This window comes from Prorops nasuta, unplaced genomic scaffold, assembly GCF_024137725.1.
Source record: "Prorops nasuta isolate Cenicafe-Biocafe unplaced genomic scaffold, Cenicafe_Pnas_1.2 PNAS00011, whole genome shotgun sequence".
Lineage (NCBI taxonomy): Eukaryota > Metazoa > Arthropoda > Insecta > Hymenoptera > Bethylidae > Prorops > Prorops nasuta.
The window spans coordinates 373,492-392,870 of NW_027116808.1; the positions used below are offsets into that span (position 1 = coordinate 373,492).

The 19,379-nt window shown below is 37.5% G+C and overlaps 2 protein-coding genes across 2 annotated transcripts; both read right to left on the bottom strand.

Annotated features, from left to right (window-relative positions):
- Positions 1 to 18,895, bottom strand: LOC136777642 (proton channel OtopLc-like). The gene is made up of 9 exons (XM_066734079.1): positions 17,410 to 18,895; positions 5,718 to 5,952; positions 5,064 to 5,178; positions 2,325 to 2,547; positions 2,090 to 2,247; positions 1,696 to 1,930; positions 1,374 to 1,518; positions 427 to 1,293; positions 1 to 137 (listed from the first exon to the last, which is right to left on the bottom strand). The coding sequence occupies exons 1-8, from the start codon at positions 18,893 to 18,895 to the stop codon at positions 459 to 461; spliced, it is 3,432 nt and encodes a 1,143-aa protein (XP_066590176.1). The 3' UTR covers positions 1 to 137; positions 427 to 458.
- Positions 9,689 to 11,821, bottom strand: LOC136777458 (putative odorant receptor 92a). The gene is made up of 10 exons (XM_066733758.1): positions 11,636 to 11,821; positions 11,445 to 11,564; positions 11,266 to 11,383; positions 10,890 to 11,154; positions 10,622 to 10,744; positions 10,435 to 10,534; positions 10,264 to 10,376; positions 10,052 to 10,179; positions 9,906 to 9,984; positions 9,689 to 9,836 (listed from the first exon to the last, which is right to left on the bottom strand). Exons 1-10 carry the CDS (start codon positions 11,819 to 11,821, stop codon positions 9,689 to 9,691), a joined length of 1,380 nt encoding a protein of 459 aa, XP_066589855.1.
- Positions 18,896 to 19,379: the final 484 nt, after the last annotated feature.

The window sequence follows — 19,379 nt, forward strand, 5'->3', positions numbered from 1 at the left end:
GAGTCCCATAGCTCAATGCTGGAAGATAGCTCATCCATCTTAGAAAATCTTCGTCGCTCCTCCATCTCTTCGCGTTCTCCTCATGGTCCAAAGTTACTCTTCTGCGATTTTTAAAACGATGCGACAATGCTTGTCGTCTAAAAAAAATTCTTTCTGTTATTATTAGTTTTAACACATTCGGGACGTTGCGTTCCATCGGTGGGCCACGATTAAAAATATTCAAAAAAGAGAAAAAGTCGAAGCATAGCATAAAATAGCATTTATTTATATCTAAACTGTGTCAATAGAGCAATAAGAAAATGAATTTTTATCTTCTAGCTCTGAAGCGTTATATATCATTCACCTTACAGTATATATATTATATACAACAAGTACAAATACTGTAAGATTCTACATTATTCTTGTAGGAGGGAAACTACAAATTACCTAGTGGAATATTGGCGTGGAAAAGTGTTTCGTCAGTTGAGCGGATGTTCGCCCCTAGGCGTCCTGTAGCACTTGTTCCAAGCTTCGAGAAGGAGTACACAACTGTGGAACCTGTAGAAAATGAGTAATGGCAGACTAATTCTGGACAGGATGCCCCAGGCTAGGACACCGAAGAACCTAAGCTGCAGCTCTTGAGAGATCCAATTCTGCGTGACGACCGTGTCGAAGGCCCATAGGACGGCGTTGCTGAAGAGCAGGAAGGTGATAACTTGCCTACCAGGTTTGGCAAGCATCTGGAACCGAGTGATGCACGACCTTTTGGAAGCCTCTGATATCAAAGTGCTCTGAGCGAAGCACTGGACCAGCTGAAGAATCGATGCAGCCAATAACATTATGTGTCTGCCTCGATTCTCGTCAGCTTCCTGGTCCAGGGTGACCAGAGAGCAGGCACAGACCACAAGAGTGAACACGGAGTAGAGCTGGACCCCGAAGAGAGCAACGTTCGTCAGCAAACTGTCAAGGGCAGCTGGTGCTCTAGTAACTACAGACATTTGGCGAACCTGGACCAAGCCACTGGCTGTCATTAAACCACTCAAGGTCAGAATCCCTATGAGGGTACCACAGGTCAACCAGGACAAAGTAGCTGATGGAAAGTTGTCATCCTCCCTCACCACCAGAAAAATCAAAATTACTACTATTCCTGCTACCATGCAGAGTATTCCCAAGAAGAGACCTTTGCTGGAACCATCACAGCCCATCCTAGTGTGACTCGTAAGATCTTTGATGCTGTGGAATTTTTGCTTGTGCGACAGACGACCTTTACCCACGTTCTGACCCATCACGAAGGTCACTGCTGCAGCGATCAAACTTGAGAAGATACGTTAATGTTAATAATGTTCAATTATAAATATTGTGCTTATCAGATTATTCTTTTACAAGGTGCATACCTGAACTGAACGATGAAAGGGTAAAGAAATGGCATACTGGATGTCCATAGCTGACCTAGTGTATTGGTATTCACACATTCCTGCAAAGCCACTACTTGGGATATCTGCTCATCCGATATTGGCTGATAAGGCCTGAAGGACGTGTCTTGTACAATATCACCTGGAAAGTAACACAGAGTACGTAGTTTAATCGTAAATCCATCACTAGGAATTTAAAGTGAGCTTCCATGAATTTTATTCTGAACAATTTAATTTATAGTCAATAAAATATAGCATACGTTCTTTTCTAATTAATTTGTTCTACTTAGGTATATATAATTACCATATGCCGGAGCTTTGGCAATGACATCCCTGGCATGTCTGGTTAAGGAACCAGGGAATCCTCGAAGGTTCAAAGTTGAGGCTGAAGCATGCAAGCCTCTCTGAGCAAGATATACAAAGTACGTCCATTCCTGTGCCGAGTCCCAAATGACCAGGCGAACCCAAACAGCTATATTGGTAGCTGCCAGGTGCGTGAATCCAAACCTGGCTGCCAGTCCGAATCTTTCCACGAGAACCTGTTCCATGAAAATGAAAGGCATTTCTAGAGGCTGCATCGTGGCACGAGCAAGAGTCATTATTTTTAGATTTGAACTCTATGACAACGAAGCGTGACGTGCGTTCAGATGGCTTGTATCTCTGTTCAAATGTTGGAAAGAAAAAATTGCGACGCTTGCCTGGGAATTCACGAAGAGAAAGTGCATCTGCAGAAAGGTGAACAGTCCGTGAAGCACCGGATGAACGAAAATCACATCGCTCAAGCACTCAGCACCTTGCATCATCGAATGCATCGCCATTTCCAGACCGTTGAATACCAGAGTGGCTAGACCGAATACTACAAAAATAAAAGAACAGTTATAGACAAACACATACATACGGATTAATCTTCGTACAACAATACCAAACACTTACAAAGTGCTCCAACTCGAATGTAGAAGCTCGTGGGTGCAGTTCTTGCTCGAGATATGTGGGCCCTCTTCAAGGATCCGAACCTTGTCAAGGAGGCACCACCCAGCTCAGCGTCTTCAAGACCACCAACACGACTCATACTCGAGCAACTGTCCACCAGGACCCAGATATAGATACAAATGATAACTCCGATACTGCCCACGTAAAGGTACATCAAGAAGACTCCCTGAAAACGAGGAGAAGAAAAAAAGCAGAGTTAAAAGCTTGGAATTTGCGGATGTAGGTCGTACGAGTATACTCGTTAGCTCGATGTCCTTGACCCCGAGGCCAAGATCACTGGAAGAAATGCTGAAAAGACAGTCGAACAGCGAAGATTGCATGAGCATTGAGATGCAATAATGGAACAACTCTATTGTGAAAGGTCAACTTTGCTGACCTTGAAACTTCCTCAGGGTACATTAAATCGAAGTTATCTCGCTAGGCTATTTTCATTCCGCATGATTCGTAATTTGCACGATGAGGATACAAAGTAATTTCAGTCACACTGCAAGAACACGAATGAGATTGTGGGTTCCGTTTTGCTCTGAAATTGCTACAGTGCTTTCGGCAAACTGCAGTCTCTTACCGTTCCTCGGCTATTAACTCGTCATCTTCGATGCTCAAAATTTTACTCGCGTATTTACTATTCGGTTTATTTGAAACCAAATATTTGTCACGAGAAGACATTTTTATTAATTTCTATTATTATCGAATTAGGTTAGACTGTTTAATAAGCTGTGGAGAGGTACCGTTGCAGCGACCAACGCTGGGTCCTCTTCTTAGAACAGCAACGTGCATGTTGAGCCAAGAACGTTCTCCACACTAGTGTAAGATCAAAGCCAATGGCGTTTAAGGTCCCGCGTAATTTGCATTGCGGTTTAACCAGGGCTCGAGAGCACAGAATTTACGTGACTCTCTTCCACGTGTTCTCGCTCAGCTTTTCACCGAGGCCCTCCGTATTCGTGTTTCAAGGTCGTAGCATCGACAAGTCGAGTTTCGCCACTCGGAAAAGCGTATTTTGTAAAGCAAATCGTCTCAAAATGTATAAATTTTTAAGTCAACTTTTGAAACAACTTGTGGACAGTAAAATATTTATTATACGTCGTATATCTTGTTATATTATATAGTATTTTATTATAAGTACAACAAATGTAAGAGTGCATCCATCTAAATGCGGTTGGAAGCCTCGATACACCGTAAAAGTTTCACTTCCGTTCAAAACTCTTCAACACTCAACAGTTTCTTGTGTTTCCCTACGAAATTCCAATAGCGATAAATCAAAACTTTCGACCGGATGTATCGAGGATACATGAGATCGCGCAAAGGAAGTCCCACCAGCGTGTTAATTAATGTAGGAAAGTGAATTCACGAATGCAATCTCATTTCCGGCGAATCAGCTTTTGTTGCTGCAGTACGAGTCATGAAAGAGATGGGATCGGATTATAATTTGATAAGGATTCGTTGTAAAGAGAAGAATCGAAAGAACTTCTTCAGAAAAAAATGAGGAATAAAATGTCTGGATAACACGAGAAAGAAAATTATAGAAAAAAGAGAAAAGTATTTTGATTTTGTGATGAATTATGGAAGAGTCGAAGGTCGTTAGGGAAGTTATGTAGGAAGAGATAAAAAAAAAGGGTTAAAAAGAAAAGTGTGTAAAAATTGGCGAAGAAAGGGAAGATCGTTTAATTACGTATGGACGTTCGAAGAGTTATGGAGGTTCTGGGCATCTGGTAACACGTGTATGCCCCTCGTAAAGGCTCGCCGTTAATGAGAGTCAGCGGCATAATCTGTTCACTCGATCGAATCGCGCGCGATTTCTCGTTCTCGCGATCGTAAAGCGAGTAAAGTATAAAAGCGGTGAAATCGCTGGCCGGATAGCCATATCGACCGATGGATATCCGGAAGAAAAGCGCGCGTCTCCGTAAAGCGTGACTGGCCATGCCAAGTCCAAATCGTCCAAATTTTCGCTCTTAATCACTCTTAATACGATGCATCATCGACTTCTTTTATACTATTACTTTTATCATTTTTCCCACGTAATTATGCATTAACACGATTATCTTATTCCATTTTTTTTATATAGCGTCAGATTGCAATATTATGAAACGTTCGATTTTTGGATTGACTGAAAATCTAAAATTAGACATTTTATGCGTTACAACCTAGTTTTTTTTATTATCATTGAAGTATTAATGATAAACACCAGTGCGAACGTGCAAATCTTGCTAGAAAACAATTTACTATTTTCCTGCTTAGATTGATCAATGATCTATTCTTCTACTGCATCGTATTAATGCAAATATTATAAATAATACTAGTTGTTGAGAATGTCAGCGTGTTTGAAGCGAATCCATTACTCTTAGGCTTATTCTAGTGTTTGGTATAAATTTACAAATGGTGAACATGGATCAGTGAGTTAAATAAATGTATGAACATTGGATCTGTCTGATAGTGAAGTGTAAATCTATGTAATACATGAATGTGTATAGCTGAACATAACTTTATTAATAGATTTATTGTTAGGCAATAGAGATAAGGAAAATTGTGGTTTTAATCTAGTATATGTTTATGATTAGTTCATCAATAATGATTTTTATACCAATAATAATAGTAATACGTATCTCTTTGTAAAAATTAAAAATTTTCCACCTATGTCATGCAAATCATTAATTGTGTAAACAAAATCTAGAATATTTGCTTTACCTGTAAGGTGAGGAGAGGAACTGGCGTGTCCATGACTTCTGCTAAGCAGAAAGCCATCATCAGTACCACCATCAGCTCCCCATAAACGTTTGAAAGCACCACCCATAATTGTGAGCTGGAAAGTGAGAGCGAATATGTCATTAAAGTTATTGGCCGTGGAAGCTTAATTGATTTAAATTTTGCGAAATTAATTAACATTAATCATAGCGATTTCTGTAATTGTTTAATTCACTTAATCATTGTGTAGAACGGTATGCAGTAGAATTAGAAGATCTGATAAATTTGCAGAGACATATTAATGTATCTTATAATATTAGCAAATGTGCAGAAAATTGTATTTGATAGGATTCTTCGAGAAAATTTTATAGAAAATTCCACAAAACACTACAGCTTTGTTTCAAGATCGATCTTCGAGTCATTATACCTTTTCGATGACATCATGAACTGTTCTATCTAATAAGGTATTGACATTTTTAAAAAACTTTTGCTTTTTTAATATAATATTATTTCTGTCTATCTTACTAGTTAGAGCATATTTCGTATTGTCACCGGAAAGGTCTAATGACTTGAAAATCATTATTCAAGTTATGTCATATTGTTGTCCTGAATTTTCTATATAAAGCATGCAGGCTGTAGAATACCGTTAAAGCTTACAATGGTTCTGAATGATCGAGGAGGTCTTCGGGCGATCTTGCCCTGGCAAGGATCCTTGAGATCAAGGATCTGGGTGGTGCGGAGGTGGATGCTCCCTGGACGCCAGGAAGCTCATCCCGTTGCTCGTTGTTCCTCTCACCCCTGCTGGGGGACCCACCAGGTGCCCCCTCCACGTTGCCACCTGTTGTACTTCCAGTCTCGTTCAAACTATCCTTATCGTGTTGCTCATTGCTAGCTGTAATTTAAACGTGAATGTATATATATATATTTGTAAAACAGTAAAATTCTACAATTTTTTATTACAAAAATAATTATTGATATCAATATTATTGTAGTTTCTTCAAATGGATCCAATATTAGGAATTTTGTTAATTTTTACAAACTTTTCTTTCACTGTAATTAAGAATAAGATATTAACAAAAGTTGATTATGTATATATATAGACGAGCGAATTCGGGTCAACCGAATTTCCGTCTGACGAGTAAAAAACTGGTTTCAAGTGAAACGATACGAATACATCGTAAACCTCGTAGCCCAATAATCTTCGTCCTTGCTTTCCAGCAGGTCTCACGTATCGGTCATTAGTCATTCTTCGATCAACCAATTTCTGGTTTCTTATACAGCTCGACTGAGGATGATGAAGAGTTGCAAGTTTTATATATGAATATTTCGTTCTTTCTTTCATTAATTACCATAATTACTATACTAATATATATTAAATCTATATATAGTTGTGTATTTTGGATCGTACGTGGAATTAAATAAGATATTTAGCAGAAAACTTATCACTGAAGAGTCGCTTCAAAGCGAGAAGACCAGAGACGCTTGTAAGTGAAGCGATCATCGACCTCAGTAGTGTATATATATGTAAATAAGAAATTATGCATGAGGAAAGAAAGGAAACGCTTCCCACGAATCTCATGGAGAAACCAAATCGGCTAGAATGGGACTATTCTTCCTTTAAATTATCATCATTAAATTTTATGAAAAAATTAAATGTAGCCTCGTTCGTATATCTTCCTCATTGATCGAAAAAAAAAATTGAATGAGATCCTTTTGACATGTATTTTTATTAAAAATATCATTCGACTTTTATATATTTATAGATACACAAAAATAGTATAAATAATAGAACTAGGATGGCAGGAAAAACATATGCAGAGTTTTGCGTAATAGAAAATTATCGTAGTTGCATATGCAGATCGTAATTGTGCAAATGAAGTTGTATAAAACAGGTTAACGTTCTCGCTAGGATCTCGCTTGGCTCGATAGGAAAAAAGCAGCATCTTGCTCGGCTGACTTTGAAGAGAATTTCTCTTCTCTTCTTCCATTTATACAATAGAGTTTATTTCTTAGCTACTGGTCCGTGTCATTCGCGTGTTTCTATTTTTCTATCTATCTCTTTCTCGGTATCTTTATGCGTAGCAATGCCATCTCAATTATGCTGCTCATCTCCTTGAAAATTGCATCAGAAATTTGTGCCACCACACTGAGAAACAACATTATTTAATGGAAACAAATTTTACTGTTAATATAGTAATATTGAAAAATATACTAAATTTTAGTAAATATTTGTTAACTTTGAGTATATATTTTTCAATAATATTATTTTAATAGCAAAATTTATCAGAATTAAATAAATATTTCCAGTGTACTCTTAAAAGCTCATCGCTTGTGCAGAGATTTCAATTTCCCAACCTTCCAACAGCACGAATAAAATATTAAACGTGTAGTTCCTTGGTCCACTATATCTTCCACTGTAAATCATGCTAAATTGTCGAAAATAATTCCATAGAGTTATGAAAAGCTCGATGCGAAACGTTCCAACTGTTTTAACGTTGCAGCTTTTGGATTAAAGAAAGAAACGACTTGTGATAAGTATATATATATAAAACTTGTAATTGTGCTGTTTTGTAGTTTTGTACGGGTGAGAGAATCCCAGACTTCACTTTCCCTGCGAGTATCTTTCTATTCGCTTCTTTTCGAATTCATGCCCCGTGCAAAATTACATTAATTGCAATTGAATTGCACACAGCTTTTTCCTATATAGCGTTCGCCAGGCCTTTTCTGGATGACGAACCTTTGGGGAATTTAAACGGATGTTAATCGATCTCGTGATAAGATATTAACGACGATTATGGACAAAAAAACATACACACACACATGCTCAGCCGAGGAAGAATTAATTCGGCCACGGAGAGTGGGTCCGATGGTTCTCTTCTCCTTTCCAGAGAATCACTTTCGTTTGGAGAACTCGCGATGACCTAATTCGCACGTTGTTTGTCTTGCTCTGTGAAACATCGCAATAATTACAATTCAATACTAATAAGAAGAAATCACTGCGATATAACGATCGTTACACTCCTCATTAACCCGTTTCGGCCCGAGACAGCACGAATTATTGCACGGGTATGTGATAAAGATAAAATATTGAGTTGTTTTTAATCACGAGTAACTTTTATTGTTTTATCAATTTATAAAATAAACTTTTATAAAACACTGTAATATTGAAGTGCAGTGTGCGGTGTAAATGAAACCTTATATTTCGTGAAAATGTATATTTATGTGCGAATGTAAACTTAATTAATATACTTACTTTAATTCAGTTATTATTCATTGTTCTAATTCTATACAGGGTGTATCAGCAATATTTCTAATTTTAACCACATATTCTTGAGAATAAACTAATTAGAAAAGTCCTATACTGTAGCATCCGTAAAAGCATCATTGCTGGATACATCCTGTATAAGAATGATCAATTCTTCCCTTTCATTTTTCCACTAATTATATACATTAAAATTAACAAACTGCACATTGACTATATATTATATATTCAATTGTTTATCATTTATGTCAATACGTGGGAGTAAGAATTATTTGAATGAAAAACTTAAGATTTGTATTCTGTTTATTATTATTGACAATAGAATAGTAGGTATTGTTATTGAAATATATTCCTCGTCATGTTTCTTCATGAAGGTGAGTCGTTCCACTGTCGATGAGTATAATGGCAGGTGTATTGGAGGGTTGCATTATCTCAAAAGTGCAGTTGTATGTAAGAAAGCCAGAATTATCAAGGTTCAAGAATTACGACAGTTGGTGTACGTTGATCGTAAAGAAACTTTGTGTGAAATCAAGATGGATCTTTATATCTGACATATGTTTGATCGGATTCGTATAAGAGTGAGAATAGCAAAGCTACTTTTTCCTATGCCTGTATACACCAAAGTGTCAAAGATCATGCAAGAGTCATAAAGCATACAACGTACACACGGTGAATAAACAAATAATTGACTTTCTCGTTATTCCTCTCGAGAAGAGCCTCGCATTTGCAACGAATCAAATGCTTAATCGCTTGAAAAGTTAACTGCATTTTTAATGAACCAAAAAGCTAGCAAGGAAGTCAAAGATTTCCTCCTAATTTACACAAGTATAAATTGAAGAGATGAGAAAATTATTGATTGGCGAGCTGTTGAAGAGAATTGAGGAAAATTGATTTATTGATGCTTCATGGTGGAGAAACTCAACTTGAATTGTAAAATTAATGGAGGGTAGGAAGAATGAACGAATATAACTGCAGATTTTTCGAATTCTCAATTTTCAAGTTTAAATTGTAATGCAAATAAAAATATTAAGAATAATAATTGTTGTTATAAAATCTCAATCTTCATGTTTTAATCAGTGTTTGAGTGAAATAAGATATTCAAACTGTGAATCGTCTCGACCTTGATCATTGTTTTACAATGTAATGTATAGGACACCTGTTTGATTAACTGTGACAGGACAAAGGAAAATCATAATATTTGAAAGACAGGTGTGCCTCACTCATTTTATAGAACTATAATTAATCCCCCTCCCCCTTCCTTACCTTGCAATAAAAACTCTAAACACTTTATGACTGATTAATAATTTGCAGTTTTAAATTATTATCAATAGATATTTTACGAGGTAAAACTCTCAATGAATAATAATTAAACAACGCTTCTCCCGATTGAAATATGTTGCTTATCATTCCTTAAATAATAATCTTCGTCATCCTGTTGCTTTACGATAACCATCCATTTAATTCTCGTATTATCTCGAAGGTGCAACATATGAGCCCAAACAGGTGGCATGAATCTGTAGAATAATTTATTTGTGCATCTTTCACGTTTTTTCATACATAAAGTAATAATTTATTTTCTTTACTTGGACGATAAAAATATAATATTCGTAATTATCGAATTTGCTTGAGGACCGTGTAATAAGATAGCCCAGTTTGCAATACCTCAAATAGAAACAAATGAATTTCAGTTAGAATTTATTTATGCCACTATCATCTATTCTTACCATACGAAAGCAATCCAAGGATATCGTGCAGAAATTGTAGGCAGTTAAAGAAGACGGTCTCTCGCAGCGTAAAATAATTAATGGTAATAATTTTTGTGATCTTAGAGAACACTCGTACCATTTGCTGCAATATCTACAAAAATTTGCCACTTTGTAACAAGGACAGTTATATGAGCCACGAAAAAAATAAAATGTATCTCATGGAATCATCACTCACATCTTATCCTTTAAAGATGAACTCATATCTATCATTCTCTGACCAAAATAAGATACCACGTAAAGAAGTACTATAGAGTAACACATTTGACCTATAGCTAGTACTTCAACTTTCTAAGCAACGATTCAATTCGTTATTTCCTGTTGCTACATTTAATCAATGATTTCTCACCTCGCTCAGCTGAACCAATGCAGGACTTATTATCAAAACTTCCATTAACATTACGATACATAACGTATTCGAATAGTAGGATTCCAATGTTGCTGCGAATCTTGAAAAATTAGCAAATTTGATGGAATAAAATTTAGCGATGTTAAAAAAACTTTGACACACTGTATAAGAAAATATTATTACTAACTGCGTGGCTTCCCGATGACGATTTATACAAATAGAGAGGGAACGATAACACACGTCATTGGCAGGATCAACGCTTCCCCCCAAATGATTGCCATCATTTGGTATAGCGTTTTGCAAACGATAACTATAAAAATATAATTTTCACTGTAAATAAAATCCAAGAGAAATAAATATGACGATTAGCAAAGTATAGCTTAGCACCAAAAAAATGCAAAAATTTTTAAGTCAATAATATTCAAGAAGAAATCCTACTGCGAAGAAGTTCTTACCCGAGGGCTTCGAGCATTCCGCACGCATGTTGCAAGTGCATGCAAAACGCTGTAAGATTGGCAACACCTGAAGTAGCTACTACGAAAGCCGAAAGGCTCATGTAAATAATGATCCAGTAAAAATATTTCTCCTCGTCCAAGAAAAACTCGTACCTCAATCCAGTGACTTTTTTGCGCGACTGATTGAGGGGTATAATTACATCCAGAATGGTGGTGAAAAATGTGGCAAAAATCGCTAGACTTATCAATTCTACGAAAACCACAACTACGAAATGAAAATTAATTTGAAAAATGGAATAAAGTCTCTTATATATAACAATATTAATTAATAATCGACGTAATAAATGTAGAATAATAGAAAAAAATATATTCCTACTAGTTATAGCTTTGGTTATCAATTTACTCTCCTCTGCGTATCTCTCCTTAATTCTAGTCTCCTCCTCCATCCTATCGGAGCACCAATCTCGTTTCATTTCCTCCCACAACTCTTGAAACTACAAGTATCGTAAAACACTATTTCGACTATTTCACTCCACTCGGAATTGTTCAACTTACTTGGTCGATCCCTCTAATGTTCAAAGTGAACAAACTGAACATTGTCAGAAATATCACCAGATGAGTGTAAGTCTCCAAGATTTTGTTCCAGTGAAAATGTAATTCTATAATTTTCGTTATCTGTAATACACAGCACCATAGCTTTCAGTCATGGGTGTTGTTTGATCAATAATGAATTTTCGTTGATATACCTGGCAGATCAACCAACTGAGAAATGCCAAATAAACGAAGCATCTTCGAATAATATTGTTCCTTCGGTCTCCATATGGCCACTGGCCCACCAAGGAAAGGAGCGTTCGATTCAGTTTGTAATAAGATTCCTGAGGGAAATCCATGGTTCTCGGTGGATCGCAAAATACTAAGAACATTTCATTCATTTAACACCCTCGCGCGAAATGTTATATGTAATCTACGAACGACCGGATGCGCTGTGAATAATTGAAAAGCCGTACGTGGTGCGTGAAAATGACAAGTTTTTCATTTCCAGTAATAAAGTTTCTACGCATTTGCTCGAATAATAAAGGATCCATCGATTCTTCTCGTATTTCATAAAATAGGAAATTCTGGTTACGGTGGAATATTATATCACGTTATTACACCTCTATAGATAATAGCACTGGAACAGTTACACCGAGAAATCTAATATTCTTCTCACAGTGGAAAATAACGTTTTGTTACAGAGGCGAGGGAAAAGAATTTTCCTCGGCTAATTTGGTGGGATCTAAAATGTATTTAATTGAAGAAGTTTTTATCGCAAAGAAAGATAACAGTGACAGCAATATATACTGTATTATACCACTTCCAAACGCATTGAAATTCGATTGATTCCTACTGATTAAAACTAAACAAAAATAATTTCCTCGTTTGATCAATTAAAATATTGAAGTATTTACCTTTTTCTCGATTTTCTCAGAGTATAACAAATATAACAGCCATAGTACAACCAGGATCCATCGCCTTTATAATTGAGTAAATGCTGTGTAAATTTAATAATTGCAAGATCGAGTCGAAGGACCTTAGAAAATTCGAAGCAATTTCACAAAACAAAATGGAGAAAGAACTCAGCAGTGTCTGGGTGAATATTGCTTGGTCGAAGATGAAGTTTGGTCGAGTTCTGGTTGAGTTGGAGTGGAGGAAGATCGAAGGGTGATGCGTTCGTTGCAATTTCACAAAACGGAATGGAGAGTAAGTCAGAAGTGGATGGGCCAGTAGTGCATCGGTCGAGGATCTTGGGTAGTGGTGGCAGTGACGAGGATGATGATAATGATGATGATGATGATGATGATGATGATGGTTAGGAAGCGGTCGTAGCCTCCTTTCCAGCATCCACGGTTAACACGTGCCGCTCGGTCAAGATATTGCCCTTATTTTCACACCAGATGGTCCGCAGGAGAAGAGTGCATTGTAAACAGACTAACGTTTCAATCGAAACAGTTAACTTCGCTCACTGGATTACCTCGAGAGCCTTTTCGTCCATATACACTCCTGCGGCTGTCTATTTGTCTATTGATTTTGCCTACATGCACTGCAATACCCAAACTTTCTTCGGAAATGACAACCTTTATTCTCGTGAAATTCACCCAATGTCCACTCGAGTATTTCTCTTTTTTCTTTTGAGGGAGACCGAGCAGCACTCGAGTTCTGAAAGTTTTAACTTCGTTCCTTTGGTCATGGTACTTGCGAATCTGCACCGTGACTCTCGGTACCTCGTTTGCTCAGCTATTTCGCGTTGCGAGAGCAGATTATCCTCGAGTATTTCGAGCATCGAAATTCAAGGTCACGCGTGTCCTGCGAGAGGGACTACTCGAAAGATTGGTTTAAACTACTTTTTTAATTGGGACAGAGGAAAATGAGTATTCCAAATATTTGTAAGCGATCAACGGAGATTAAGGAAAGAATAACAAAGTTTATTGAAGAATGAAAATATCATTGGTAACTCGATATTAATGATGATTTTTGATTACTGTGAGAAAAAAGATTGTAGAAAGTAGTATTAAATGATTTTTAAATTTTGCTGTAAAAAAATCATTGTTTTCTCGTGATTCAGCTGTAATTATTCGCGTGTATGGATGACTGGTTGATCCACTAGTGGGAAACAGTTGAAACTAGGAAAGATCGTTGATGAGGAAATTTTGCTCCTTTCTCTCGTATTCGCTGAATCTCTTTTTTTCCAGCTGAATGTAACGCGTCATGCGGGTTTTTCACGTGATTCTCGATGCAGTGGGATTGTATCGTGGTGGAGAAATTGCTTTTTAACGGGCTTGGTATGTGTCCTAAGCGTCTATTAACGTGCAGAGATTTCCGGCCGAGCCACGCGATCCGCTGCCATTAAAGACCCTTTATTGCGTTACCAGCTGTGCGAGAAAATCTCATTTTGACTCGACTCTGTCCGGCTCGGACAATATGCGCTCCATGACGCTGATTTATTCACCGAATTAAGCCCACTAACGATCCATGATTTTTATGCTAATCAATAATCTTACCCCATCATTGCGCTGGAGAAACACACGGTCATTCGCAATTTTTGTCCCAATCAAGAATCTTGTAACAGAGAAAGAGAGAGCTATCTGGTAATCTTACAATTTTTACCCTAATCAATAACCAAGACTCTCATCGCTTAGCAAAGTCACTTCTCAAACGCGCGAGCTCTCAACTGTTTTTCATGGTTAAACACTCGTCATTTTGATGCAGTAAAACATGTAGTGATTGGTCTTTTGTAAAGAAAATTATAGATTTTAAAACATTTCTTAAATAATATCACAATTTTCTTCAAGTTGGTGATGTGCGAGGGAAATCATTCAGTTTTGTCGCGTTCAATAATTTTGTAACGGAGAAAGTTATCTGGTAATTTTACAATTTTTACCCTAATCATTAATGCAATACTTATCGAAGCCTCTCATCGTTTAGCAAAGTCACTTTTCAAACGCGCGAGCTCACAACTGTCCTTCAGTATTAAATATTTTGCTAAAAGAATGAAGAAAAAGAAATTTTGCTATCACAGGCAAAAATACATAATTTATACATTTTTGAAAAATAATTAAAAATCTTGCTTGAATTTTATCTGAGAGACGTACACGAAAAATATTAATTTACGTTATTATATAGAAAAGAAGGAATGGTTTTGCATTCCATTTCTTTTTTACGATCACCGACCTGGGACTAATTACTTATTTTACGCTACATAAAATTGCTAGCTCTATCTTAATGCAGGAAAGGATATTAAAGTTACTTAATAAACTGTTCATTATATTATTGTACGTGAAAACAAAATGCAATAAGTATAATCGTGACTATTTTCCTTCTGTTTCAGTTTTTTTTATTTACAAAAATTTCAGTTTCCTTGATACTCCAAGTTTTTAGGTCAAGCGTTGTCTCTATCAGATTTTTGGCGAGATATATCAGATACATATACATCCTCATATAATCCGTATAACTGTATACTGCCGTAGAAAGTTTTACGTCGTAGAAATAAGAGCGTAGCGATAATTGTAGCGTACACCGTGCGAATTTTCAATTTCATTCTATACCGAGTCTCGTTGCCAAGGCCAGACTTGAAATTGTGTGAACAGAGAAGAGTTGAATATCACAAATAAAATATAAGTAATATTCAGGTCGACGTGAAAAATGGAAAGTTGGATCAAATTGATTGAGCCATCGGTCTTGTTTCATTAAACCAGATATTTTGGATCAATTTGCATCTTTGCAAGTGAACGAGGAAGCTTATAATTAATAATTTCAGAGATGTTGAAGAAGAACAGTTATTTCGATATTGCTGAATAAATTACGTAGCTCTTTGAGAATTTCATGAAAGTCCTGCGAAATATAATGACAGTAACCGAGTTACTTTGGCATTTTTTTTAAATAGCCACTCGTGTGCTTTCACAAAATTCGTTTATTTCGCACACATGTATGCGTTCTTGGCGAATTTACATGTATGAATTTTATGCGTGTTTCCTCGAGTATCTCGACTGTATCGTAGGATTGCCGGAAACCCCAACGGGAGAAAGTGAAGAGCGCCAAAACTATAGTACTAAAGAAAGGTTAATTATAAGCATATATATAATTATCAGCCATAAATTTAAATCTGCCCGAAAACATAAGGATAATAATAATAATAATAAACCTTTAAATACTTTCCATCGCAATTTCTTCATTTAGCCTTCGTGCAGATAATTTGTCAAAAGTCACTTTTGAATTTCATTAGACTTTTCTCCTTAAGAGTAACGAGCCTTTGGATACCTTATAATACCTGTTTTTCTTCCTAGTGTCATTAAACACTCCCTCGCATTCTGACGCGACCATCCAGAAAATTCTAGCTTTCGTATATGTGCTCGATCAGGAATTACCGTGTAAAAAAGCTATAATCCAACTCGTATGAAAGTATCTTATGTCGAAATATCAATAGAGATGAAGAATTGTACTAGTACTTAATCACCAACTTGCCATTCTTACTGCAGGATAAGTGGAAAACAGGTACCCCAGGTATAATACTTAGTATCCTCCTCTTGTATTTATTAGCGTCATAAATATCTTCCTGATTATCCGTTAAGACAATTAGGAAATTTATTTTCGACTGTAAAAGCAGCAATTTGCTAATCGCTGAATACCACAAACATTGAAGTTTGTAATAAATCATGTACGGTGTATTTTGATGACTCTTGTGACTTCCTGCCGAATTGCTTCCGGTCAACATACCCTCAGCGTTTACACTCGAGAAAAGAAGCAAGGAACACTAATTAAGATTTTACGAAGTTACGGTGCCTCTCGAAGACAGATGCAAACTGGTTTGTTATGGCACGTGATCGTTAAACCAGTCCAATTTATCGTTAATAACACATTCCTAAGGAAATATTTTTAGTTTCCTGAGGAAAATTGTTTAGGTTAGAGGAAAATGGGAGTTAAATGACGAAAGGAGTATCGATGCTTGAAAAACTCGATCCAGTTCGTTTCTGCACAGGTATAGATAGGATTATTTAGTGATATACGAGATCTTGACGATAGTAACATTCGTGCCAGGAAAAGTGGCTATATAACTGTACAGATCCCTCGGTGTTTCAAGTGTTTCAACTGCAGCTGCATCGTCTAACAACGTAACGTAAAATCAGTTATGTGTAACAGTGACTGAACACTGAACTGCCTGGACAGTGGACACGTGTAACGGTGGCGCCATCTGCGCGACGCCATTCTCTTAGCGCATTAAACTTTCTTAATGATCCCATCGCTTCTAATCGAGAGGATTCCCATAATATCCCATAAATCTGTATCCCTCGTCATTCGGTATCCTGCTTCCATTGATACTCAAACACTGTGAGATGTCTATACGGTAATGCACAGTCTGATCCCGTTCTAACCTATATTCTAACCTATAAAAAGTAGTACATCCGGAATCTTCTTTTAAAATTAGTTCTGATATATTAAATATAGATCAGGCAGAAAAAGAATTTATCAAATCAGTGTAAATATAAATATATACGTGTAAAGGGGGTGTGATACGGGTCGAAACACCGTTAATCAGATATATCGGGCATTATATAGCAGTAGTAGTTTGTAAGAAGGCGTGTAAGCGCCATGTCGTCAATGAGTATTAACCGTACACCGTCATCCTTTAGTATCCTTCTGAATTCTAGTCATCCTTATTCATTCAATGTTATCCACACCGCAGTAACATCGTTGTAATAAGATATTCACTGCACGCAACAAAATATCAGGTCGTATGCGAGGCCAGTACTGTATCTACCGCTAACCTGAGCCTTTAAATCCTGAAACAATACCGTATGACAAACGTCTCGCATATAAAGATTAAGCCAAATTGCCTCTAAAAGCCTTCTAAAACCTATCATAAACTACAAAATAGAACATAAAAATAAAAATTCTTTTCTCTAGCCTCTAAACTTTAATAATAATTTGTCTTTATTCCTTCATCTTCGTTTTGAATAAAAGAATGAGTTTAACGTTGACCCCTTACCCTGTCTGATCTTAGCAGTAGAAGCGGAAATAGCTGAGGCACCATCAGGAACATCGACAGCCCGTTCTTGCTGGCCCAGATGAATTTCTTTTCGCACAATTTCCTTAGTCTTCCAGTTCTCATCTCTGTTAAGGTCACAATTGGTAACCGGTTCATCAGCTTTTGACCAATCAGAAATTGACTTTTCCTCCTTCGCGTCACCATCCACGGCGTACTCAACAGGATTCGGCAATTTTCGGATATCCGGTACCAATGTTTCCTCATCGTCATCCCTGATCTTCCACTTTGCTCTCTGGTGTTTCTGTTCTCCAGCACCAGAATTCTCAACCACCTGACAATTATCATTCTCCCTCGCAGCAACCTCGCTCACAGAATCCACAATTTCTTCCACGAGTTCCTCTTCTTGCAGCATGTATTCCCTGCGCTCATTAGGATCCGGATAAATCCTGTATGGTCCCACCAATCCTACGACTCCTCTAGGAATGGCCAGAGGCTTCCGCCAATCGTTATTCGGTTCACCAAAATCTCTGTACATCTCGCTAAGATCAAACAATTCAGACGGTTTTGGAATTTGGTCCGACGCAATTTTCAACCACCTTTTCAATTCCTCCTGCCTGGAAAGCTCCGGTTTCCCTTTTTCCACTGCACAGTCCAGCTTTTCCAACGTTTTCTCTACCTTCTTCTTCGGTTTTATAACCACACTGTACAAAGCGTTCTCGTCCTCTACCAAGAGTCTTGGTGAACTCGAATCACTTCCGGTTTCACGGTTCCCATTAAACTTCAAATCCTTATCTTCCTCCTCGTCTAATTTCAAAGTACAACTGACCTCAGTGGTGTGTTTTTGGTTCTCCAGGCTCTTCCTGAGGTCTCCAGTTTTTTTTCGTAATTTCAACAATTCCGTAGAACGATTTAACAACGATTCACGTTTATTATTAAAACTCAAATCACTCTCATCTTCCTCATCCAATTTCAAAGTACAGGTGACCTCAGTGGTATCTTTTTGGTTCTCCAGGCTGCTCCGGAAGTCTCTAGAATTCTTCTGCGGTTTCACCGCTTCTTTACGGTAAATCAACGATGATCCACGATTATTCTTAAACCTCAAGTCCCTCTCATCCTTTTCGTTTAATTTTCTCAAGGTACCAGTGGCCTCAGAATTACGTTTTCGGTTCTCCAAGTTGCTCCTAAAGAGTCCAGACTTTTTCTTCGATTTCAACGCTTCTTTAGAGTGACTCAACGATGATCCACGATTCTCCTTTCGTGGTCCACACTTAACGGCGCGAATAATCACGACTTTATCCCTGATACCAGGTGGGAACTGACGATAAAAATTCTCGGTACCGTCCAAAACGCTGTAGATCGGCTCGCGCGTGGAATTTTGTATCCACCTGGGTCTTTTTCTCTGCTTGCCAAACGATCTTACCTTTTTCAAGCCGCGTCCTCTGCGCTCCACGCTCGTCGCACAAATGCCAGCCAGCTCGGCTACCATTTTTTAAATTTGCTTGCTACTCGATCAAACGCACCGGATGTCACGAACGAATCGCGAACGTGCCATCGACTAACGCACCACTGGCCTGCTGGCCTCGAACGATGGAATTTCTTCTCTTCGCGTAGGTGCTTCAATAATTACGCCCTTCTGCACTTTTTTCTTCCTTCTTCAGTCCTCTGCACTGCGCAATTTTATTTATCCGTAGGTGGTTCTTGCAAAAATTACAAACTTTCGCAATTACTCGGTAATTCATTCTATTCGATTGTTGACGAGTTAAGAAATTGTGTGGCTCGAGGATGATAGAGTGAAATTGACTTTTTCGCTCGACGTAATCGATTTTTTTATATAATTTTTTACAATCGGTGCAAGACGACTGTTCGAGTTCGTGTGTAAAAGGTAAATGAAGTTTTGTCCAGTTTCGGTTCACAGAAACTGAATTGTTAGTGTTGCTCGTGGAGGTGGTCGGAGGTCGATGGTATGGATC